We start from the raw sequence: 25,126 nt of genomic DNA on the forward strand, positions 1-25,126 counted from the left end.
AGTCAGGCATATATTGAGTACCGGTGCAGTGACATCAATCAAACCTGCATTGTCAGCCTATGTCGTCTTGTAAACAAAAGATAATGCAGATAAATGTCACATTATCAATTCTATCAAAACAAAGAAGCAGTCCAGTAGCACTTTAAAGACTAACAAAATAATTTATTAGGTGATGAGCTTTTGTGGGACAGACCCACTTCTTCAGATCATAGCCATACCAGAACAGACTCAGTATTTAAGGCATAGAGAATCAAAAGTAGTAATCAAGGTTGACAAGTCAGAAAAATATTATCAAGGTGAGCTAATCAATTAATATTTGCTAGTGTTAATTGATTAATAGTTGAAGACTTTGTAGAACTGTACAGAAATCCTTGAATATTTTGCACGTTTTCAGTAATAAGTAAGCTTTAAGCTTATGGATATGAGCAGACTCAGTGTTTTCTCCCCTCAGATTTAAACACTGTAAGAGGAAGTTTTTCAAATAACAATCATCATCCGTAAATAAACCACTTTCCACCTATATGGGTTATATGTACAGTCCCTGACATACTAAGGACAGTGAGTCTACTAATAGTGCATGTTTGTACAACATAATCTTGGTTTGAGATCTGTAGCTGGTTCCTCTCAATAGTTAGAAATTTTACACTCTTTGGCCAGAAGCTTCATTGGCTTGTGGCATAGAAACAGGAGACAATACTTCTGTGTAGCATTTGGTTTTATGCTTAGAAACTTTTCAGTGTTTGGAATAAACTTTCTCATTCAGGACTAAAATTTCAGTGTGCAGAAAGAAGCAATATTGCCACACGATACTTGTAGTGTTTGGCAGAGTGAGGCTACCATCAGCAGCACTAAACTATGATGAGATTCCAAATGCATAAGGGAACAGAAACATAGGCAGAATGACAATGGAGTTTGTTTTCTTGTTTTCAGGTACCTTTTGGCTTGGTTTGAAGAGCAGCTATGGAAAAATGGAGCTTGATGACAATTACGGTCTTACTAGGACTTATTGTACGCTGGGCAGTATCATTTGGTTCTTATTCAGGTAATGTATATTTTCAGTCTGAAAAAGAAATATAAAAATGTGAATTGCAAAGCTTTAGTTAAGAGTTAAAAACTCGTTTGTAAAGTCTCAGAAACAGGAAGCAGTATATGGCCATATTATAACAGCCACCATGCCTCCCTAAGGTTCTGAGATTCTTGAGCTGCTATTTCTCTGGACGTAGTAGTAAACCACATCACAGCCACCACAATCCAAATGCTGAAAAAGCTATTCCATTCTAATTCCCCTATTTCTGTTTAATCCTGTCTTACAGTATCCCCATTAAAATATGCTAGAAGGAATAAAAGAAGCTTTCCATTCTTACATCAGATAATACAGTAGTTGCCAAACAGCAATGCAACCTCATAGTACAGGTGGTTACTCTTGCTCTTCACACATTACCAAAAGTAAATTGTTCATTTAGTTAAAGCTGTGCTAGTAGTAGTGAAGGAAGGAAGGGAGAATTTGTAATGAGATAAATCACAGTTGTATCATTTACTGGATTCCTTTCTTCCCAATCCTCCTAGCTCATGCTGTCTACAAAAATGGACTAACATAAGTCTTTTAAAGACCTCTTGGTGATTCTTCTAAATTGGCTGTTAGAAGCCTCGGTCATTTGTACAAAGCTTGTGTTTTATACCTGTGGTTTAATGCCTAACACTTCCAACCCCTGCCAGTCAGGAAAAGCCCAGGGTAAGCCTGGGATCAACCCCTAATTTTTCTAAAGGTAGCTCAAAGCTTCACCCTAAAACTGCAAGAAGTGTCCAGTATTTTTTGTGTCTGCATTGATGCATAACTCTTTGGTTTCATTTACTTGGAGTGATCACTTGCAGTTAAACTGAAAATCTTCAGGCATGATTGTTTGATTTCATAATTCTTAGTAAAGTTGCTTGACTTGCATCCCTTCCAAAGTTGTAAGTTTGAGACCTCCCTATTTGGTGGATGCTTAGGTCTTTGAGAATTCATTTATTTAAACATACACACAAAATGTAATAACTTTTCTATACTGTTACTGTTTTAACTTATTATATTTCCGTGCTGCACACACTCACCAATGTTAAAGTAACACTATTAATTAGTTATTTCTAAATGGACTACTTCCAGAATGAGCCAGGTACTGAGGCTATGGCTAAATTACAGCGATTTGTCTACAGAACTTCTGTCAACAGATCGTGGCTAAATTGCCAAGCAGATCACAAGAGCAATCCACTCTGCTGGCAGAGACTGACCGGACTGCCCAACCGTTCTCTCAACAAAATGGCCAACTGGAAGCACAGCAGACAGGCTGCCTGGTGTCCCGGAAGCCCTGTCTGTCAACAGAGGGCCCCCTGGAACATCCAGAACATCTTTCTGTTGACAGAGGTGTTATGCCTTGTGGGGATGTGATAAGACTGTCAACAAAAATGTTGTGTTCTGTTGATTTACTGTCAACAGAATGCCTTGGAAATCTGGACACTCCCCTGGTTTTGTTGGCAAAATATCAATTTTATCAACAAAACTCTCTAGTGTAGACATTGCCTGAGAGAGTACCCTTTAAATAATGTTCTGAGTATTAAAATTTTCCTGGTTTTTTCATGAGAAGTTTGTTGTTTACAATTTATCCTTACATAAAGATTTTCAGTAAGGGAGGAACTGAGTAAGGCCTAAATCCAGGAGAGCTTATGCTTTTCTTGAATAATGTGTGTAGTGCCATTGATTTTACTGGTCCTGTTTGTGTATTTTGTTGGATCAAAGCTGAACAAACTATATAGGGGAAACAGTAAACCTGATTTTAAACCAGTACTGTCAAATGCATAAAGTACATAGTAAAAAGATAGATGTTTTTACAGAATATAATTTTAAGGATGATAGAATCCCTTTACTTTGCTTTGCCACTATTGCTCAATAAGATCACACATTTGTTCAAGAGGTTAAAAGTAATTGTTTGCTGCTTTCTGAAGCAGACTCATGTATCAATGCTGACTCAGCATAATTCAGAACCGTGTGGCGTGAATGACCAGACACAAAGAGGTTATTTTCACTGCTATTTACTATTCTAGTGTACTCTTGCTACATCACTTTATTTATCTTGTTGCTTGTCCTGTAATACCTTTGTGAGGCATCACTAACCTTGTTGAGTTAGGGTTATGTTTGAGAGAGGACAAATGCAAGGCTGTGAAGGTCACTAACTGAGGTAGCATGGTTATGGCTAGTTGGTTTTAGACAGTTATTCAGAAATAGTAGTCTATAATACATTTTGGGCCTGTCTACACTATCACCTTCCTTCAAAGGAAGGATGGTAATTAGCATGCTGGGAATTTACTAATGAAGTGCTGCCGTGCATTAGGCAGCACTTCCTTAAGCAAATTCCCTCCCGCGGCAGCTTCCAAGTTTTAAACTTCGAAGTACCAGCAAGCGTCTAGCTGCGGTTCACCCGCTGGTACTTCGAAGTGCTGGGGCAACTTCAAAGTCCCCTTATCCTCAAAATTTTGAAACTTTGAAGTTGCCGTGGGGGATTTTCTTAATGAAGTGCTGTCTATGCACGGCAGCACTTCATTAGTAAACTCCCAGCACCCTCAAAACAAAAAAGCCGTCAAGTAGCACTTTAAAGACTAACAAAATAATTTATTAGGTGATGAGCTTTCGTGGGACAGACCCACTTCTTCAGACCATAGCCATACCAGAACAGACTCAATATTTAAGGCACAGAGAACAAAAAACAGTAATCAAGGAGGACAAATCAGAAAAAAATGATCAAGGTGAGCAAATCAGAGAGTAGTGAGGTTGAAGGCGGGGGAAGGTCAAGAATTAGATTAAGCCAAGTATGTAAACGAGCCCAACACCCTAATTACCATCCTTCCTTAGAAGGAAGGTGGTAGTGTAGACAAGCCCTTTGAGTCTTAAGGGCGAGATTTTGTCTTCTGATACATTTACAAAGCCACCAGTAAGTGGGTAGAAACTAAGTGCCATGTACTTGAAGGTAGAATTAAGCCTTTGAAATCTCCAACTTCCAGGCAGCAACAAAACTGAACAAAGCAAGGGTTGATTTAAAGAACGTGTCTAGTATCTGGGGCATTTCTTCTAAGAATGGAAAATTGGAATGCATGTGAACAACAGTAAATTTTCCTTAAATTCTGAATCCAAGTTGGCTATATATTTGCAGCCTGGTTCAGAAAGGTGCTTCAATTACTGTGGTAGAATTCTTTTTGCCTTTCTTGAGCACAGATTGCTTAAACATAGTTGACTTGTTCTTCTGGGCTGGCTTTAGAGTATGCTAATATTTAATAAAATGTGAATAGCTATTCCTGAGTTAGCAAATGAGTTCACCAGCTACCTGAGTATTGAAATTGGGCCAGACAATGGATTAGGAACTAGTTTGTGAGTTCTAAAATGATCTGATTTCCTTTCCTCACCTCTTTGGGAAGACACAGTAATAAAATTACTATACATCCACATAATTCTTGAAATGTCTAGGAAAATCTGGTTAATACCAACCATTCCTTAATTCAGTAACTTCTGTGACAGATTCTTTCTATCCAATAGATTTATCATTCTAGGGTGGACATTGATGAGGCTTTTACTCTCAGATGACTCAACCTATTTGGGAACCTTTTATCTCTTTTTAGAGAAATAATGTACTGTCTTTGTGTGACCACAAACAAATCACATATATCTATGCTTGTATGAATCCCGCAAACATTGATCATGTGAAAGAATTACAGATAGATTTCCTATATCTAAAAGAAACTCTTCAATCTCCATGAGGTTAGAGTCAATAGCTCAGTGGAAGAAACTGTCAGCTGTGTTTCTTGTTCTCAGTAGGTAAACGTGGCCGTGTCTACACTAGCCAAAACCTTCGAAGTGGCCATGCAAATGGCCATTCGAAGATTACTAATGAAGCGCTGAAATACATATGCAGTGCCTCATTAGCATGAGGGCGGCCGCAGCACTTCAAAATTGACGCGGCTCGCTGCTGTGCGGCTCATCCAGATGGGGCTCCTTTTTGAAAGGACCCCAGGTACTTTGAAGTCCTCTTATTCCTGTGAGCAGATGGGAATAAGGGGACTTCGAAGTAGCTGGTGTCCTTTTGAAAAGGAGTCCCATCTGGATTAGTCGCACGGTGGCGAGCTGAGTCAATTTCGAAGTGCCGTGGCCGCCCACATGCTAATATGTATTTATGTATTTCAGCGCTTCATTAGTAAACTTCGAAATGGCCATTTGCCTGGCCATTTCAAAGTTTTTGGCTAGTGTAGACGTAGCCCATAAGAGAAAGGAAGTGAATAGTCTGTATACCATATCTGCATAATGTGTGTGTGGCTACCACAGTTAGAGCACTTTGAAGAACTTGTTTGTGAACAAACCTATGAAGACTTGATAGAGATTTTTCATGGCATATTGGACTGAAGTTCTAAGCACCGTGTGTGTGTGTGTGTGTGTGTGTGTGTGTGTGTGTGTGAGAGACATGCTTCCCTTGACATTGATCATCATTCAGAAGTGGTACGTAATAAAAACTCAATTGAAAAATGTGGAAAAAAAAGATTCTGGTAAACAAAAATGGAGCACAGGCAGCTTAGTAATTTAGAAAGCTTTGTAAAAATGAATTCTTCCTCTCAACCCACTCCATGTATGGTGCAATTTTAATAGAGTTATATTACATCACATATTAGAATTAAGTGAACTGCGTGCAATGTTAATTTGCTGTGAAGAATTGTGGGGGAAGGACAACTCATTTACTGTTTTATTTCAGAAACAGTACTTGTGCATTTTCAAAAACAACAAATATATAGAAGTGCAGTAACCTTAAGTAGTGTTATTTCTTAGAAACTGCAACACTTTGACTGTGGCCACACTACCTCCTCCTTTTGGAAGGGGCATACTAAAGAGCCACTTCGGCGGATGCTAGTGAGTCATGCCATGAATATGCAGCACCTCATTAGCATAATGATTGCCATGCACACTTCAAAAGTTCTGGTTTCGAAACGCACGCCACCCATGTAGCCAGGGGCCTTTCGAAACAACCCCCCTGATTTCAAAAGACCCTTCTTCCCAAAACCAAAGGGGAAGAAGGGGCTTTTGAAATCAGGGAGTCATTTCAAAAGGTCCCCGGCTACATGGGCCATGTGCATTTCATAACCAGCACTTTCAAAGAATGCAAGGTTGCCATTATGCTAATGAGGCACTGCATATTCAGGGAGCACCTCATTAGCATGTGCCGAAGTGGCTCATTAGCATGCCTCCTCCAAAAGGAGGGGGTAGTGTGGTCAGAGCCTTTTTGTGGTATACTTGATAATGTTACCAATGACTTTTTCAAAGTGATCAGGCTACTGCATGTCTTTCTTGAAAATTGTGAGTTGATAACTGCTTATCTGAGAAATTTCAGAACACCATAAGAATACCTGTTCCGTGTTACATAAGTATTTTTTGTAGGAAACATCCATTATTCATTCTGACCCAATTTTAGACAGTAGTCATAGTGATATACCCAGAACAAGTATGGTAATAATTTCAAGATGCATTCTTGGAGAAAAAGCAGTGTCAGAAACAAAAAAATAAATACTTAAGTGCTCTTTACCATCTTGTGCTTTTGTAGGTGCAAGAAAACCACCTATGTATGGAGACTATGAAGCTCAGAGGCATTGGCAAGAAGTTACTTACAATCTACCCATCAAGCAATGGTATGTACTGCTTTTAAACTTCAGGTTACAATATGTAATGAAAAGACTATGCACCTCAAAGTTGAATAACATTTGAGATTTTAATATCTAGGCAGAAGATTATTACTGTCCTCTGGCTTACTCTAAACACACCACCTCTCCTGGTTCTTAGACTGAGGTTCTATTGTTTTTACTCAATAAATATGCAATTATTCAGAACTTAAATTTGATTTGTTATGTATTTGTATGTAGAACAGAAAAGTTTGACAAGAAATTGTCTGAGAATTCAGTAAAGATACAAAGAATGTGCTGTGTTATAGCTCATCCTGTGTAAAAGTAATAATATGGCTACTGCCACTGGAACTACAGGAGAGCACAGTCTTCCATTGTAAAATGTGCAGTCACTTGAATCTATTCGATGAGGGTCTTCTGTTAAACAATATAGGCCCTTGGGTAAGGATAGTGTTTCAAAAAGTGTATGTTTTACAGTATTTGGCTTATTGTTCCATGTATTATGGCAGTGTCTATTAGTAAGTAATTAACTGTTGTGAGAGTTAAGAACACATTACTTTGGAATCTGTACCATTGGTAAGACATCCCCCTTGTATTCAGCTTTGGGGCATCTGGCGGCAACTGTCTCAACTAATATTTTCAGTGGCTGAGTCTTGGAAGAGTAAGCTTTGTTTTGGATTGGATGGAAATGCCCAGTATGGAAGGTTGCTGCACTCCAGCATGTAAAACAATTGTTAAATTATGAAAGTTAAGAATCTGAGTAGTTTTGGTAGCCTTAATTTAAGTTTGCTATCTAATAGACCTGTTGTGTAGCAACAAATACTGTTAAGTTGCAATATAAGTTTGTTTTGCATAGGTTCAGGGAGACATCCTCTGAAGTGAGCATGCTCTTGAAATGCCTCTTAATATTTTCATAGACTTGAATTCTAATTTAATAGTAGAAATGCATGTACATGTAATTTTGCTGTGGTACATGCTAATTCCTTTTGTTCAGAAACTATGTGTATTAAAATTGCTGCAGTGAACTACAAAATGTTTTGTATGTAGTTTCTTTGTATAAGATTTCTCTGAGCCAGAGGCTAGAATTTAAATCTTTCTCTTTTTTCCTGTCTTTGTCTCAAACCCATGCATATCTTTCAAAGGCCACTTTAATGGCAGCCTGTTTTCATGTGTTTCTAAAGAAAAATGTGGCAGTTGTTCTCTTGCTAAGTATCAGATTACATGTGTACTGTTTTCCCATTGTAACTACAAGTTTAGGGAAGGATAAGAGTAAAATACCTAAAATACCTGGGAAGCTCGCGAGTAAATTTCAGAGTATTAAAATCCACGTGGAAGAGCTGAGCTGTCATGGCATGAGAGATCTTGAGTGGTAGGAGAAGCAGAGATGCAGCTTAAAGAAATACGATTTATCATCAGTTGTTCGTAAGATACTTCAGGCAGCTCATAAGGAATTCAAGAACTATAATTTACTGTAATAAATGTCAAAAATTGGCTGCATTTGAGTGGATAGACTGGAAAAGCCAAGAACTTGCCCCTTGGCAATTATAAAAGACTGGTCAGTCTCTTTCATTCTGAGATTTAAAGAGTCTGATGTCTTATTTTTGTATCTTTTATTTTTCTTGAATAAAGCCATTCTCCTTTCATTTGGAAGATGTAGCTAAATTTTAACAGCTGCCAGCCTTCAACAGAAACATCAACAAAGCAGAATTGTAGGTGAGAAAATCCTCTTTTTGAGGTAGAACTAGGTGAAGTGGTATTTGCGACATATTTGATCCAAGTTCATGGCCTTTTGTTAGCTATTTAGAAGGCATTATTTTGAGAAATCAGTTAAATTTCCTTTATGCCTTTATTTATTCTACATACTGGTAGAATTACCCAGAAGTGAGTGCAATATGGGGAACAAAGTTCAGATTTTTCCAATAGTTGCTGTCATGCTTCACAAAATGCAATATCTTTCCAAATCCCACATCATTTGTCATTTAATCATTCCTATAATTGACTATCAAGATCAAGAATTTACCCTCAGACTTTTAACAGCAGTTCAAGACTCACATATTGCTTTCTGCATCTGTGTGAGGAGCACCTACTGAAGTCCCTAAGAGTTCCTTGTCTAGAGCAAAGCAGAATTATATCCAAGATCCAGCATGTGGATCAGAGAAGGTGACCTCTTCCTTTCGGAGGTTCTGCATGAGCTTTCTGCCTTCTTGTTTCACTCAGTGATGATAGCATTGGGGACACAGTATTTTCTTCCAAAGTAACTAATTGTGATGTCACAAAAAATGGACATTGTAAAATGAATTTGACAAGAGAAACAGTCTTGATCACAAAAAGGTTACTTCACACCTGTGTCATACTGGGGCTTATCAGTCAAAGGAGTGAAACAGACTGCTGCAGCTGACTATTTAATGAGATTCAGGTAGTATATTTTAACAAACAAGAACATATGTCTGTATATGCAAACACTGGGTATTGTAGTGAAGAAAACATACATTTCCTTTATAGGTTTTGTGTAATAATTAATTAGCTCCGTGGCTATTTGTCAGCAAATGTTTTGCTGGCTTTGGTTCTGCAAGTTATCAAACCTTCTACTGAGTTGTAACTTTGTCCCTCACAGATCTCAGTATGACAGTTGTGCAATATATGAATTCAGTAACATTCACAAAGCATGTGAGAGATGCTCTATGAGATAGGAGGCTTCTCCTGTCTCAAGTCAGGAGAGCTGAAGAGTCCTCTAAGTGGGCCATCTAAATTCAGCCTATTCAGCCCTACATTTACCAAATAACAGAAATTGAGAACCTTAATGTAAGGAAAAGTTTCCTACAAATTATGCTAAAATAATACTCTGTTAAAACTGCCTTTTTTTTGAGCTCTGCTAAGTCTGTGGTCTCTTTTCATGGTTGGGCAAATTTTCTATTTGCCCTCTTCTATTTAAGCCTTCTGGAATAGGTCCTGTAGTTGAAGGCTATAATGGATTTGGGAGTGATCCTATCAAATCAGGAATTGTGGGCTTTGGTGGGTGTGGGGAGCTCATTTTGTACAAGTGTTCTATGCCTTGGTAGGCTTTGAATCCTACCAGCCTGGCTCCATGCAAAGGAATTTTATTCCCTAACAATATTCTTAGCTGGATGCAGGGCCAATTTTTACACCTCTAGCAGCTTCTTACAGTTTTTCACATCACAGTTGTCCTCAAGTATATCATGAATCCTTTGTTGATTTTTTGTTTTAGTGTTAGCAATTATTTCTAGTAAACAAAATAAAAAAACTATGAGCAATATTTATTTTCTATGAAAGTTTGACTGTATAATAGAGACACACATTTGGCTTAATGTGCACATTTTTCAGGATGAAATGAAGTTATAATGCAGGAGTCCTAGATCCACTTTAAGTTTCCTTTTGTTTTTCAGGTACTTCAATACCAGTGACAATAATCTGCAATACTGGGGCCTTGATTATCCACCTCTTACTGCTTATCACAGTCTTTTGTGTGCTTATGTGTAAGTTAACCATTTAAAGATTATTTTAAATGTTTGTTATTTGTGGAGAATGAAAGAACACAAATACATTAACCCCTTCCTCACAGAGGAGAGAGAGAAAAACTAGCAGAGATTTACACCCTCACATAGTTCACATATCAGAAAGCATTATGTGTGTGATTATGGAGCCATGGAAACAATAGATGGGAACAGTATGACTTCAGTCCTCTTACTTCTAACCTGATCCAGCATTTGTTATACATTGAAATCAAGAGAGAGTTTTGCCAGCCATGAGACTGCAGGATCAATTCCTTGTGTAGTCCGGCGCCTCCAGTAGGTGCAGATTACATTTTAGCCTAGGCAGTGGGTCATAGCTTTCTGAATAAGTCATTTATGGTCAGTGATGCACATAGTAAGGCACATAAGAGATTGTTTACAGCAAATTGAAAATTAATCTTGTATTGAGAGCCCAAATAGCATTTGATGAGTGGATCCCATGTGATATTCCATAAATATAATTCTGTTATTGGGATGCTCTACCCATATGGCAGGACTGGGGAAAGTCTGGCATGCTGACCATGCGGAGTTTATTGGCGTTAGCTGCTGGTAGGGTGAGACGTGCTCTATTTATCTGAGTGTCTGGAGGCCTGGAGCCCCAGAACTCCCTGTGGCCACCATTCACCATTCCTTGCCAGTGGGAGCTATGGGAAGCAGCATGGACTGGGCCAGGACTTCCGGCAGTTCCTGCTGGCTGATAATAGCAAACTGTGGCCACTGGGAAGGGCGGGGCACTGTGCCTGCAGACACTCAGGTAAACAAACCATCTGGCCACCCACCAGTGGCTAACCCTTATGAACTGTGTATGACCTGCAGGTCAGATGTTCCCTACCTTTGTTGTGTGGCCTTTAACCAGTATTAGAACAGCTTTTAGAAAACTGGATTGTTCTGTTCATGAGGAGACAGAAAAATGGAGCTGCAGACCAGGTTAAGATGCACTGGCAGAGGTATGTGGGGAATGTTTGCTTCATATCTGTCTGCATCATGCGTACTTTTCGCTTAACACTTTAAGGCTACGTCTACATGTGCACGCTACATCGAAATAGCTTATTTCGATGTAGCGACATTGAAATAAGCTATTTCGATGAGTAGCATCTACACATCCTTCAGGGCTGGCAACATCGATGTTCAACGTCGACGTTGGGCAGCACGACATCAAAATAGGCGCTGCGAGGGAACGTCTACACGCCAAAGTAGCACACATCAAAATAAGGGTGCCAGGAACAGCTGCAGACAGGATCACAGGGCGGACTCAACAGCAAGCCGCTCCCTTAAAGGGCCCCTCCCAGACACACTTGCACTAAACAGCACAAGATCCACAGAGCCGACAACTGGTTGCAGACCCTGTGCATGCCGCATGGATCCCCAGCTGCAGCAGCAGCAGCCAGAAGCCCTGGGCTAAGGGCTGCTGCACACGGTGACCATAGAGCCCCGCAGGGGCTGGAGAGAGAGCGTCTCTCAACCCCTCAGCCGATGGCCGCCATGGAGGACCCCGCTATTTCGATGTTGCGGGACGCGGATCGTCTACACGTTCCCTACTTCGACGTTGAACGTCGAAGTAGGGCGCTATTCCCCTCCCCTCATGGGTTAGCGACTTCGACGTCTCACCACCTCACGTTGAAGTTAACTTCGAAATAGCGCCCAACACGTGTAGCCATGACGGGCGCTATTTCGAAGTTGGCGCCGCTACTTCGAAGTAGCGTGCACGTGTGGATGCGGCTTAAAAGTCATGTTAGCTTTCAGTTTGAGAAATGCCAAATGACAGTAGGTGCAACGTAGTAATAGAAGTAAATCTTTATCAGCATAAAATCGTTATTTTACATTTTTTTTGTATTGCTGATTAGCAGCTAAACATTATAAAATAATAGAGAGAAAGCCGTGCTAGTGCATTTTTTGTTTTGATGATAAAGTAAACTGATGTAGTGCTGAGGCAATCTCTTCCCTAGTCACTATTGCTTTTCGATAAAGTTTGCATTATTCATCTTAGCCCTCTGAATATGCCCCTGTGCATATCATCTTTACTGCTGAAGAGGATGTAAAGGGAAATGAAAACTGTCCACATTGTGATGCATCTATACTTTTTTTTACAGTGCAAAGTTAATAAATCCCGATTGGATTGCTCTCCACACTTCCCATGGGTATGAGAGTCAGTCACATAAGTTATTCATGCGTGCAACAGGTAGAAAATTTGCATTTCCTTTTCATGATTTTATGCGTTTTTCTGGCTCACTAATTTAGCATGTTTAATTTGGCTTTTTTTTTTCGTTCAATTTCCCCTGCAAAACTGACGGATTTTGACAGTTCACTATTGCAGCTGTGGCATTGTTAACTAAGCATCTTACATGACTTTTCAGTTCCATTCTTATTTGTGAAAGTGGCAGATAGTGTTAAATCCAGGGCAGAATCTTTAAGAACTCGTTTTAGTAGCAACCTTAAAAGGATATTTCTACTAGTTTGGGCCTCACATTTAAATGTTAAAGGTGACCACAAAGGATTTTTAAGAACGGATGTACAACTTTCTCATCTTTTTAATGGCTAAAGAAGGCCTGAAGGTTTATTTTTTTTATTTTTTATGTTTTATGTTTTGCTTGATTTTTATTCTGAAAGTATCAGGTGTATCAAAATTGGCTTTTATTGAATTTGGAGAGGGAACTCTTAGGGGTTTCAGGGATATTTACTCTGAGTTTCCATACCTTAATTGGAGTGGTGAGTATTTAATCTTTAGAACAAAGACAACTTTTAGCAAAATGTTCATCAGCCACTGGAATTTTAAAAAAATACTAACAAAAACATGTAAAATCAAAGTGTTTTAAACGGTGTGATTAAAAATCTCAAGATCACTTTTCTGATCATATCAGCACTTCAAACAGCCTGTATAATGAAAACGTAATGCAATACATTTGGACTCCATTAACATAGCAAATAATTTTAATTTTAATTTTATAATAGTGGAACAGCTGCTGATGTGGCCAGTGGCTTGTAGCTAGTGAAGAAAACCAAGAGTAGTGATGTGACAGTAGCCATAAAGACAGCCAAATCACCGCATTATTTTTGAAAGTATAGTTATATCTTTTGCTTCAGATTACAGTACAGAATCATATAAAATGGCAATGCGGGGTGCACATCCTTATTTTGCTGATTATATTGAGCAGAATCTGAAGCTCATCAATAGCACTTCCTTGTGTTGCTCACAAACCTTTCAGTGTGATTTCTAGTAATTGATTATATTTAGAAAAAAATCACTAGGATGAAATTACCCTTGAAATGGTCTGTATTAACGTTCAGATCACCGTCTTTGACAAAGCACTGATATACAGACTAAGAAAATTGAAGGATGGTTCTTAAGAAAAACTATTATGCTAGTGCATCAGGATTACAAAATTCATTTCTGTTGAGTTTTGACAATCGGTGTTATACTTTTGTTTTCAATTTAAAACATGTACGCTCAAAAATATTTTCTTCAAGAAGCAACAAATTGATACTGTTTCATAGAGTGTGTGAGTTCTGTGGACTTGTTTATTAGGGATTTGCTCCTTCAGGGTGCTGAGCACTAGACCCCTGATCTAGCAAAGCATCTATAAGATTCGTAACCTCTAAACATGATTAATCCCATCGAATTTAAACACTTTGCTGGATCAGTCCTTTATTCATTCTAGATTGAAAATAATGCAGCAATGTCATTCTGTTTTTGGTGACAAACAGACCAAGATTTTCAAAAGTAACCACTTATTTTGGTTATTGCAGCTTCTTGGTACCAGCTGGAGATACCTGAAAAAGGGCATGATTGGCAGAAAGTACTGAGATGTGCACTTGGAAAATTAGATCCCTTCAAATTCTCTCTAATTTACCACCCCAAATCACTAATGAATTTTTAAATTTTAGATCCAGTATTTGAAATTTGAAATCCCATTACTTTAATAACAGAATCACAGAAATATGGGCAGAAAGAGACCTTGAAAGATGGTCTAGTACAGCCCCCTGTACTGAGGCAGGACCAAACAAACCTATGCCATTCATAATGGATATGTACAGCCTGTTCTTAAAACAGTCCATGATGAGTTTCCACAACCTCTGTTGGAAGCCTGTTTCCTAATTTAACTACTTTTCAGGTAGAAAGTTTTCTCTACTATCTAACCTAAATGTCCCTTGTTGCAGATTAAGCCCTCCTCTTACTTTCAATGAACACTTGACCACCATCCTTTATAACAGCCCTTAACATGTTATTAACAAATAAGTCACAAAACTGAGATCTTCTTTCTGCTGGTCTCACAACTGCCTTTCCTTACAATAATGAAAGCCACCTTTCAAAGTCAGGATTTTTCTTAAATCTTTATTTCCTTTGTATATCACCTCCTCTCATCAGTAAGGTGAATGCTCACACAAGATATCACTAGACTATTTGTAAATTTTCCCTTATGTATATGAAAATAAATTTTGGGATGTGAAAATTTTCAAGAATGAGCCACTTTTAGAAATATATCTAACTGTATATAGGGCTACAAAACAAAAGACTTAGAAAGGTTTTGTGATAATAAGTAGTATCCATAATTAGAGAAGAAATAGTGAGACATTTTAATCATACATTACAGATGTTGTAATCATAAATAAGTGCTTCCAAAAGCACCAACCTTTCCCCATCTATGCGGAGTTTGAGCTGACTTACAGGTGGTAGCACTTACCTGTACTTTCAAGTTTTGAATGCTTTATGACTTAGTACAGCCGATTTGCACAGGCTGTGTCTCCTCCATTTGTCTGTAGCATTGCTATTTTAGGCTACTGTTCACATCACAATGTGTATGTGCCTATGGATTTCATGCCAAACAAATTAAATTCTGATGTATGTTTAAAACTTTTTCGCTTATGATATTATACTATCTGTAAATAGCATAGAGCAATGTGAGGAGCATGTTTCATTTTGGAAGAGATACAATAAAAACTGCCAAGAGGGTCCACTCCTGTTGCTTGTAGGAGGTGGTCTCTCTTCAAAGGTTTGCTGTAAAATGGGCACTTTAATGATGTACAGAAAGGCTACTGTTATTGCCAGCATTTTAAGTTTTATTTTAATTGACTTTTAAATGAAAATTACATACAATAGAATACTGTATTTAAAACTCTCATGGTGGCTTTATTAATACAGCATTACAGTATTTGTGTTACTCAAAAGAGGAAATCCAGTATACTAATACTTATTTTCCTAGACTTAAGACAAAATATATTTTTTATGGTTAGCAGTACCTGTGTTATCAAAAACTCCTGGTTTCAATCTGTAGTAGTCTGTATTTATTTGAAAAAGTCACTTATTCTTGTCTGCCTCTGAGGTAACAGAAGCATATTCACTACTACTTCTGCATGGTTGAACATCTCAAAAAGTCAGTTGTTACCCTTTAGATCAGCAAATGCTTTTGTGTCTTTAATCATATTCTTGGCTTCAGGCACGTAAATGATTCTTCCTGGGAGTTCAGAGGCACCATTGCTATCCTTTCCATCATCATCATTAGTTTTTGTGTCACTCTGTGAGTCATCACATAGTTTGAAATTTTCTAGGAGTTTTGTAGCAGGCTGTGACCAGTCTGTGACCTCTTCAGTTGTTGCAAGGTTCTCATCAATCTGGTATGTCTTCTCAATTGGCACACCAAAAAGGCTTTGCGACATATTAACTACCTCAAGTGGGAGCTCATGTTCATCTTCGGGATGAACATCTTCATTTGGTGAAACCGGAGTTGACTCAACAAGGGTGAATCTACATTTAACAAAAGGTTTTTTTGTTGGTGTTTGGCTCATTCTCACTTACTCCTAGGTGGGGGGACCGTGGGGCTCTATGCGCCACAGAGCCTCATGTTCCCCCTGCCCCAGGAACCTGACGTACAGGGGTGCAGAATGATGCCCCAGAATAGGAAGACACCAGGCAATATGGTATAATGCCACTGACCCTCAACCCACCCTCCAAGCCTGCAGCCACCTCCTGCACCCCAAATCCCTCATCCCAGGCCTACACCTCCAGGCCAGAGCCTGTACTCTCTCTTGCACCAATCCCCAGCTAAGCCTCTCCCCACACCTGGAGCCTCCTCTTGCATCCCAACCCCCTCTCGTGGGTCGCTCCCAAGCCCTCACTCCCTTCTGCATCCTAACACCCTGCTTCAGTCTGAAGCCTATTCCTGTATTCCAAATCTATTAACCCCATACCCCAACCTGGAGCCCTCTCCTGTACCCTAAATGCTTATCCTCAGCCCCACCTCAGAGCCCACACCCCCAGCCATTGCCCTCTCACCCCTGTACTTCAACACCATGCCCTAGGCCTGAGCCCCTTCCCACACCCAGAACCCCTTGACCCAGCTGCTGCCATGTGAATTTGGTTATGTGCACCAATATGAAAGTGATGCCGCATATTGCCACCGTGTCACACATCACTTCCCCATTGGTGCACATAAAATTCATTCCACTCGACGGTGGGAAAAATTAGAGGGAACACTGTACATACGATGTGATTTCTTTTTTAAAGCTGAGCCCTCTCTATAATCAAATGTTGGAGCTGTGGAGGACATTGCAATACAATTTGAACCTCTCTAGTCCGGCACACTCTCACACAGCAAACTCCATAATCCAGCATGATTTTAGTCAGCGAGACAGCCACTTATCATGGGTGTGGCCAAGTTTCCTGTAGTCCCATAAAGTTTGTTTTCAGCCACCAGTCCTGGCTCTCAGGTTCTGTGCTGTTATTTAGCTGTTATTTATCCCTAAATGTCTTCTAAGTGCCCAGTAAGCAATGGAAGTGTTGGTAATGCTGCTAGACAAGATTGATTTCCTGTGGTCCAGCAAATTTCCTCGTCCAGCACTGGTCAGGTCCCAAGTGTGCTGGACAAGAGAGGTTTGGCCTGTACCTAGTAGACGTGACAGAAACCCCATGGATTGAGTGAGAGAGGGGTGGCTTGGTGAAGTCTAATCCTTGTCAACGTGGAACCGTCAGCCCAAAATCCTCAAATTTGACTCAGCCTGTGTGGGCTAAACAATGTGCTTTGCAGGCTCATGTAAGTCATAATCCTTCCTTTTCTTAAATGGTTCCACAAAACACTGGGGTAAGCCATGTACGCTGGGAAGGACAAATGGAGAGTAAACTCACATGCTGACACTCCAGAGACAAAGTATAAATTCAAATAGGCAATTTCATTTGATTGTGATGAGCTATGCTTGTTTGAGGAGATTCTTATGCATAGTTAATTCTTCTGTTTTTCAGTTCTGATTGCTGATTTGCTGGTTTACATACCTGCAGTTGTCTTGTATTGTTGTTATTTAAAAGAAACATCAACTAAGAAAAAGGCAAGTATATGTATAGGGGGTGTGTGTGAGAGAGAGAGAGAGAGAGAAAAACTATAAATAACTGTTAACTGAAATGTAAATATAAAGGGTTGAAAACAAAGTTAATTAATGTTACAAAGCCATACAATGCTGTCTATTTACATAACTGGGATGATAATATATCTTTCATTTAAGACTTTTCAGTAGGAAAAACTAAAATTATTTTACTGCAATTATTTTAATGCCTTTCAATAACAATAACAGGTTCCACTGGGGCTTTGTGATCACAAACTGCCGAGTTTCACTTCTTGTCAGTTGTATTGCTTTTGTAGTAAAACAAAATTTGTGCTGTGACATGGGTGAATCTATGAACAGCCGAGGGTTTTACAGACTTCTTAGATAGCAGAACTGAAATGCACTGGGAAAGTGCACCATTCTCAAAGATTTTAGTGCTCACTGTTCTCAAGCATCTGTGGTCTGTCAAGTCATGGCACCGTTCCCAGGATTAAACTGAGCGCAGTCATTTTTGTGAGCTGGCTGGCAGAAGACACTCTGATTCTACTTTTAATATTCTTTCCCACTGGGGCTCCCTTCGTTCCACCCCACACCCCAAGCTTTCACTGTAGGAGGAATAACTGAAGGAGAAGAGTGTTCCTCAAAAGAATGAGTAAAAAGATCCATAGGAGCTTGACTGGGCCAGGCTTGCTAAAAGAGAACAAATCACGTTTTGGTTCTGATGGAAGATGGGGGCATGAATTGCTATGAAGTGTCTTATTGTTCTGTGTTTTAAAGATTTTCTTTCTCTCTCTCTCTTTCTCCCAGATTGCCAGTGTTCTGTGTATACTGCTTTATCCAGGCCTCATCCTCATTGACTATGGACACTTTCAGTATCCTTCTATTTTCTCTAAAAGGAAAGAATTTCAGTTCCTCCTGTAGTAACATCACTTTTACTGGGGAGAAGTTGGATTTGTTAACTGAACGTTGAGGGCCTCTCCAAGCCCCCGACGTCTGCAAAACTTTTGAAAGGAAACAGTAACCCTCAAACGGACTTGGAGCAAAAGATTGCTATGGGGCAAATCAATTAAACGTGGAATAGCTTTTCTTTGTATCCCAGCTCCACCTTTATGCTACTCTACCTTATTAGAGTAAATGGTGGTGACAGTCTGGCTTTGAAAAGAATGGCTACTCCTGTGATTTCTGCCTGGATGAGAGAACCATTGTCGCTCTTGTTGGGAGGTAGAGAGGCATGTCAGACACAACCATGCTGTTCAGTTTTATAAAACGTGACCTTGTCACTAGCTTTTGCCACTGCTAGCTGGCTGCAGCGAATGGGAGGAGATCATTAACATTTATTGAGTGTCTGAGATGATTCTGCCCATTTTCTAGCAGCCGTGAGGCTTCACAATGAGATATATCTGTACACTTGACTCGCTATACAACATCATAGTAAATTAGAGTAGACTCTGTTTCTTGTGTCCTCTGATAGTCTTTGAACCACTGAGTCCCCTGTTTATAGGAGCCTTTGAATTCATGAGGTATGTGCACTCTTTTAGCATTAGTTTAAAAATAAATATACATATTTAGGTCTTGCTTGCAGTTTGTATTAGAAAATTAGCTATTTGTGCATATCCATAAGAAAATGCAGTAGTTGTTTAGTCACAGAGATATGAGGAAGTCTTTGGGCTGTGGTAATGCAGACACTTTAAATATGTTTTGGGTCAACACTAGGCACATGAAAAATCAAATTTTGTTAATCCATCTCTAACAACACCCTAACTTTCCCCAGTAACATCCATGACCTCAGCATCCGGCCCTGGCTGTGGCTCAAGCCCCCAACTACAGCCCAGCTTGCTGCTCTCAGGCCCCAGCTCTGCTCCTGGCCTCACCTTTAACCCTGGCCTTAGACCCAGGCTCCTGACAGCAGCCTGGCTTCCAGCCCAGGCTCCTAACCCCTGTTCCTGGAGGAGGGGCATGGATAGATTACATTATGGGTAAAAGGGGCAGGACCTAAAACATTTGGGTAGAAAATTCAAATGAAGATTCAGAGAAGCAGCACTAGAAACCAAATGTCTAAGAAACAGACTCTACTTTCATAAAAGATTTTAGCTATATTTTACTGCTTCAATTTATTCTGAAGGTATAACTTTGGCATTGATTTTACAAAGATTTATGCATGTGCATAACTTTATAGATTGTGACTAGTTCAATTTAAGTCATAGGACCTACTTACCATACAGAAAGTTAACTGCTTGTGTAAGTTTTTGTAGGATCATGGCCTTTTGGCATCATAATGGTTGCTGGAAAGTGACAGTGTGACACCTATGATTATGAATTTTGATTAGAGAATAAATAGGTTGAGAAATGATTTATAAAACACATATTGTCATGTAGCAATTTGTACTGGCAAAGATGGAGCGCAGGGAGAGAAACTTACATTGTTTCAATATTTTTTAGGATATCAGTGTCATCTCTCTCATTCAGTTTCTTTTATTACACTTTAATTGCTGCTTTTGATCCTTTTACGGCCTGAACTATAGCTCATGGAAGTCAATGAAGAGCTCAAGCCTGATGTGTCAAAAGTAGATAACAGATTTTTTTTTTCTGATTGTAACTCTTATTAGTTTTGCAGTCGTGTCTAAGGGTCCTAATCTTGGATTGGGCTCTCTTTGTGCCTGGTATTGTACAGACACATAACAAGAAGAGAGTCCAGTCTAAGTATGAGAATCTTTACATTTTCTGTACAGGTTGAACCTCTCTAATCCAGAACACACTCATCCAGCAACATCCATAATCCAGCACGATTTTAGTTAGCTGGACGACCACTTATCTTGGGTGTGGCCAAGTTTCCCACAGTCCCATAACGTTTATTTACAATCACCAGTCCTGGCTCCCCATGTTCAGTGCTGTTATTTAGCTGTACTTTACCTCTTAATACCTTCTAAGAGCCAAGCAAGCAGTGGAAGAATGGATAATTTTGCTAGACAGTATCGACAACCCATAGCTGGCAAATTTTCTCGTCCAGCACCAGTCGGGTCCTGAGGGTACTGGATTAGAGAAGTTTAGCCTGTACTACTCTGTACTGCAAAAAAGATTCCAGGCTTTTGAAAGCTATATCTATAACGTGAGAAAAAATAACCACAAGAAAATGTGAAATTGTCTGTAGTTGTATCCTGCTGAGTGCTTTGTCAGTGTAATTTTTTATTAATCTTGGTGAAGTGAAGGTACTATACAAGTGTAATAACAGTCTGTACAACCACAGAACTTTCTTTAAGAAGTCTTTCCTTTTGACTTTGTGGACTTTTGATCAGGTCCTCAAACACAAAGTTATAGTTGGCTAACCTATTTAAACAGAATTTAAAATATTTCTGCATGTGAACAAAATGGTCGCTTATTTGGCACTAGATTTTTTTAAGTAAGACTAAAGTATAAAACTTCTGTTTTAAATATATTTTGCACCTGTGGGATTAGTTCATTGCTAACTTGCCACAGTGTTCAGTATGGTCCCTGTCCTGCATATCATGTCCTTAACATAAAAAACATATATAACTGTGTGAGCCTGGGCTTTGCTTTGTGGGGTGTACTTTTTCTCTCTTATGACTGGGATCTTTTAGGATCACTGGCATTTTGCTTGGCCATAAATTATAAACAAATGGAACTCTACCATTCACTGCCATTCTTTTGCTATCTACTTGGAAAATGCTTCCAAAAAGGCCTTACAGGAAAGGGGTGAGTATCTTTGAAACTCACACTCCAAACACTAGCTCAAGAATGCACTTAGGCAGCTTTGCCATGGGAATTTGTTTCATCCTATTTGTATTTCCATTGTTTCTCTATTATGCTCCAAGGGAAGGCACTCATCATAATTTTCTCTGTTCTCATACAAGAAGTCTCTTTCTATCCATTAAATAATACACTAAATCTCTAAGGCTATGTCTACACTAGAAGCATCTGTATACAGAAGTTACTGTCAGAAGAGATGTTCTGACAAAATATCTGTAGACAGATTGTGTCTCCACATAAAAGTGGATCTATCTTTTGATCCACTCTGATGATGAAAGAGCCTTGCGGATCGTCTACCTGGCTTTTTTGTCAACAGTTTCTGTTGAAAAAATGCATTTTGCTTGCTCTGCACGTTTTGTTGACAAAACCTGAGGTTTGTCAACAAAACTTTCTAGTGTAGACATAGCCTCAGGGTGTAGAAACTATAGCAAAATATATTAAAACTTAGAGCGGGTTGAAATTTTAGGCGGAATTGGTGTTCAGCAAAAAATGCAGCAGTGAGGACACTGAAATGTTTAACGAATTTGTCTGTTTTCCCAAATTGCTGATTTTGTGTTTTGGGAAGAGGGGACGCCCCAAAAACTTTAAAAATACTAATAAAAAGCAAAAAATTGTTTTGACTTTTTCAAAATGTAACATTTCAGTTATTTGGTTCAAAACAACTGTCTCTTTAGAGATTTTGAAATATTTAATTTTTAATTTAACCTGAAAGTGTTTTACAATTCTTTTGTAACTGCCAGTGAACTGAAAACACTGTTATTCATAAAGCTATCATTAACCATACTTTTTCAGAACACCTTCATCGTGAGGGAATCAAAGTTAAATATGGGCCAAAAGTAGGTATTCAGATTAATGAGACAATTCTAGTAGATGTAACACAGTCCTAGTGGATTTCCTGTGACTGATCTAGAGAGGATGACATTCCTTTTCTGCTGATAACTCTGTGCTCAACTTTGTCACATTTGGGCTACGTCTACACTAGCCAAAAACTTCGAAATGGCCATGCAAATGGCCATTTCGAAGTTTACTAATGAAGCGCTGAAATACATATTCAGCGCTTCATTAGCATGCGGGCCGCTGCGGCACTTCGAAATTGACGTGGCTCGCTGTAGCATGGCTCGTCCCGATGGGGCTCCTTCTCGAAAGGACCCCGGCTACTTCGAAGTCCCCTTATTCCCATCTGCTCATAGGAATAAGGGGACTTCGAAGTAGGTGGGGTCCTTTCGAAAAGGAGCCCCATCTGGATGAGCCGCATCAATTTTGAAGTGCCGCAGCTGCCCGCATGCTAATGAAGCGCTGAATATGAATTTCAGCGCTTTATTAGTAAACTTCGAAATGGCCATTTGCATGGCCATTTTGAAGTTTTTGGCTAGTGTAGACACGGCCTTGGTGATCTTACGCACATTTAGTTGTATACTGTAAATAGACCTTATGTCTTACCTTAACCGTAAGAGTTTGATATTTTTTATATAAACAACTAAGTTTTTGCTTCTGTAAATCTTGACTTCAACTCTCCTATTTATTACAGGCTAGTGTTGTTAACTAAAATAGCATTTACAGTGGTTGCTTCTTTTGTGATTTGCTGGTTCCCGTTCTGCACAGAAGTGGAACAAATCCTGCAAGTACTCAGAAGACTCTTTCCCATTGATCGAGGCTTGTTTGAGGTATGTGAGTTATTATGTTTGTGAAAATGTTCTGTACTCTTAGATCCCTTGAGAAACCTTCATCATGACCTTTAGGGATTTCATGTGGAAGATACACCACAGAACTAGTAATCTGAGCTGCCTTCTGCGGCAGTCATTTCTTGCCAGTTATTTAATCCAGTGTTTAACCCCTAGCTCAGCTGGCATCTTCCAGGATATTATATGAGTAGACAACACTTATCCTATCATCAGGCTCATACTTCAGTCATACATTTTTCCATTGACATAGATTCCATAGTAATTGACAGTGTTAGAAGATTTAAATGTGCAGTTAACAGCTTCAGTCTCTTCTTTGGTTAGCATAATCCTCAGATTTATTGAAAAGAATTATTTATACAACTAGTAATGGTTGTAGTGTTTCTGGTGTAACCTAAGGCTGGCTTTGTGTCCGAGCTGATATTTTCAGCCACAACTTTCTACAGAATAGTATTTAGACCAGTTGTGCTTTTACTATTCCTAAACTAGTTTGATTCACCACAGTGCTCTTGGAGCTCGATCCTGCAAGATGCTGAACAATGTTGCCCCAATCTAGCAAAATAGTTAAGCATGCCTTAACTTGAAGCACACAAGTAGTCTCATTAATGCCAAGGGAGTCTACTATAGACACGCTTAAAAAGGCACTTCACTAGAAGAGATCAGAGTGCATAGTTCTGGGACTGATTGAACCCTTATTGTACATGTTTAAAAGCAAGTTCTTAACCTTACACTTCCCCAAAGTACCAACAATGAGCTTGATTCAATACTGCTTCAGTGGGACGTTAGCACATACCTATATGCTTTGCTGAATGTGAGCCTAAATAACTTGTTACATCTGACACAGCGGGTCTTTGGCCACGAAAACTTATGCTCCAAAATATCTGTTAGTCTATCAGGTGCCACAGGACTTCTTTTTGTTCTCGAAGATACAGACTAACACATCTACCTCTCTGATACTTGTTACTAAATGTGGCTTCTGTTAGCAGTTCTCTAGTATGTACAAATGATACCACAACCTGTGATATCTGTCCTAAAAAACTAATGTTCTGGAGACCCTGAGGGAGGCATTTAATTTGCATGTAGCCATAGGAGTATTTTCAGAAAATATCTGCAGCATCTTATTAAAAAACAATGGAAGCTTGGGAGATGAAGATATTTACAGACCAAAATACCTTTTGTCACTTTGCATTTTTTATCCTTTTCTAAGTTTAAAAATAAAAGCTGTAAATGCCAGCAAACAAAGCATCCCAAAGAACCCAAGGATTTTAGTCTAATTTTAGACCAAATATTTTCATACTGTGACTAACTTGGATACTAATCTGGATAAACTGAGAAATTGTCCACGTAAGCAATGCACAGTAAGTTTATACTCTGTTGCCTGTAACAGGTTCTTTGAATTGATTCCCATTTACAGAAACAGCAACAAATGCTGATGGTTGTAAAATCTTATTGGCTATGAAGTAGGCATCTTATGTGCTTGCTGGTGCTGCCAAACCCTCTCTTCTCTTGTAGTCCTCAGCAGATTTGAAGAGCATATTCTGTGTTGCTAGTAAGCATACAAGGAAGATGGCTTAGTTGGGTTGGAGCTTGTAGCTTTCTTGCTGTTATGTCTACACAGCTGTGATTCTAGCAGCTGTTTAGGGATGAGTTTCATGAGCATGATAGCTGTGGTTACAAATGTAATTTTGAAAGTGATCCTAGCACAACTGCTAATGTCTTTAGACTTCTTGGTTTATTAGCAGTTAACTCTGTCATTGCTAGTAAACAGAGCTAAATACATTCAAGTATGTAATAAAATGTAACAATATATGGAATGCCTTCACATTTGAAAAAAACTTTGCAGGTGCTATACTTTGGTTGTAAACTTTCCTTGAGATGAATGGTATCAGAGCTTTATTTTCACAAAGTATGTGGTCTTGACTTAAGATGGATGGTCTCTTGTGTTCCAGAAAGTATTTCTCAACTATTTCAATACATGTTTTAATTAAGTTTCTTTCGGATTTTTATTTTCTACATTTGAACCAAGGTCATGCTGATCCAGTATTGCCTTTCATTATGGCACATGGCATTTGTGTATCAAAATGTCTTTTTCAGTGAAATATTAAATAATCCTCTTATTATATGATCAGCAAACTAACTGATAAAACTCACAAAATATCT

General features: G+C 39.1%; 1 protein-coding gene across 1 annotated transcript in view; it reads left to right on the forward strand.

Annotated features, from left to right (window-relative positions):
* Positions 1-230: 230 nt before the first annotated feature.
* Positions 231-25,126, forward strand: part of ALG6 (ALG6 alpha-1,3-glucosyltransferase) — a 33,724-nt gene continuing 8,828 nt past the window's right edge. The window contains exons 1-8 of the mRNA XM_075002466.1: positions 231-1,042; positions 6,609-6,693; positions 10,089-10,178; positions 12,305-12,393; positions 17,446-17,528; positions 18,330-18,394; positions 21,048-21,233; positions 22,816-22,951. Of these exons, the coding sequence (XP_074858567.1) occupies positions 961-1,042; positions 6,609-6,693; positions 10,089-10,178; positions 12,305-12,393; positions 17,446-17,528; positions 18,330-18,394; positions 21,048-21,233; positions 22,816-22,951 (816 nt within the window). The 5' untranslated portion in view covers positions 231-960. The remainder of the gene's footprint in view (positions 1,043-6,608; positions 6,694-10,088; positions 10,179-12,304; positions 12,394-17,445; positions 17,529-18,329; positions 18,395-21,047; positions 21,234-22,815; positions 22,952-25,126) is intronic.

Source organism: Carettochelys insculpta, chromosome 9 (genome assembly GCF_033958435.1).
Source record: "Carettochelys insculpta isolate YL-2023 chromosome 9, ASM3395843v1, whole genome shotgun sequence".
Lineage (NCBI taxonomy): Eukaryota > Metazoa > Chordata > Testudines > Carettochelyidae > Carettochelys > Carettochelys insculpta.